The sequence below is a fragment of the Otolemur garnettii genome, unplaced genomic scaffold (assembly GCF_000181295.1).
Source record: "Otolemur garnettii isolate 467f Iridium unplaced genomic scaffold, OtoGar3 scaffold00048, whole genome shotgun sequence".
NCBI lineage: Eukaryota > Metazoa > Chordata > Mammalia > Primates > Galagidae > Otolemur > Otolemur garnettii.
In genome coordinates, this window is record NW_003852443.1 from 3,785,744 (window position 1) to 3,786,965 (window position 1,222).

Consider the following 1,222-nt stretch of genomic DNA (forward strand, 5'->3'; position numbering starts at 1 on the left):
ATGTAAATATGACATAAGGGGTATGTTTATTTTGTACATTGTTTTGAAAATATATGGTCAGAGATAACATTTTTAGAACAGGTGAATGGAAATCAAGTTACCTCTTTTTAGGACAGCCACAAAACTTTAAGTGAAAAAGTGCACTTTATATTAGTCTTTGATATTTATGTGGTTAAGAGCAGAGGCGGCTCAGGTGAGAACTAGCCGGAACATAATTTATGGGGGTCCACAATCTACGGCCCTGTGGCTTATTTTTATATGACCCTGAGCTAAGAATGGTTTTGTTTCTTAAAGGGTTGTTTTATTGGAGGGGGAAAAAAAAAAAAACCAACAAGGAATATGACAAAGAACCCTATATGGTCTGCAAAGCTGAAAATATTTTATGATCTGGCCCTTTACAAAGGAAATTTGCAGACCTTTTACATCAATGCTGTACAGATTCTGGTAGCACAATTACAAGTCCAAGATAACGTTCATCTGTTCCCACCACAAATGTAGTAATGTTCTAAAAAACTATCTTCTGATATCACTTGTCAGAGTTTCTTTTTAAGTTTTTCTTCATCTTCAACATCAAAGTTCATCCTATAATAAAGAAATATGAGTTTGTAATGTAAAAATAAGGTAAAATGTAAACTCACCAACATTTTACTTTTTCAACAATATTGAATGTTATTTAATGGGTCACCCATGAAATACAGTGTTCCTAAATGTAACAACGGAAAAGAAAGGAATACTTTCCTAGTTCTTATCTGCCCATAGGAGACGCTACTAAGTATTGTGAGTCTTTTTTTTTTGAGACAGCGTCTCAAGCTGTTACCCTGGGTACAGTGCCATGGTGGCATAGCTCACAGCAACTCCAACTCTTGGGCTAATTTTTAGTAGAGACAGGGTCTGGCTCTTGCTCAAGCTGGTCTGGAACCTGTGAGCTCAAGCAATCCACCCGCTTCGGCCTCCCAGAGTGCTAAGATTACAGGCATGAGGGTTTTTATTTATTTATTTTTTTATGGGGCCAATCCTTGGTGACAACTTATGTTATATATTCATATTTGGTATGCTCTTTAATTTCAGTTATGATATTCTAGTTTATGACCAATGTTTCTTTTTTTGAGTATTTAAGATAAAAGTTAAAAATTTTATTAAAGTACTTTGAAAACTAATAATAGCCAAAACATTGGAAAAACATGCTTGTTCACTGAAACTGAAAAAGTAGAAATCAAGCTGC

The 1,222-nt window shown here is 34.8% G+C and overlaps 1 protein-coding gene across 1 annotated transcript in view; it reads right to left on the reverse strand.

Annotated features, from left to right (window-relative positions):
• Positions 1-347: 347 nt before the first annotated feature.
• The window catches only part of DNAJC10 (DnaJ heat shock protein family (Hsp40) member C10), a 47,401-nt gene continuing 46,526 nt past the window's right edge, over positions 348-1,222 (reverse strand). The window contains exon 23 of the mRNA XM_023514156.1: positions 348-582. Coding sequence (XP_023369924.1) covers positions 571-582 — 12 coding nt within the window. The 3' untranslated portion in view covers positions 348-570. The remainder of the gene's footprint in view (positions 583-1,222) is intronic.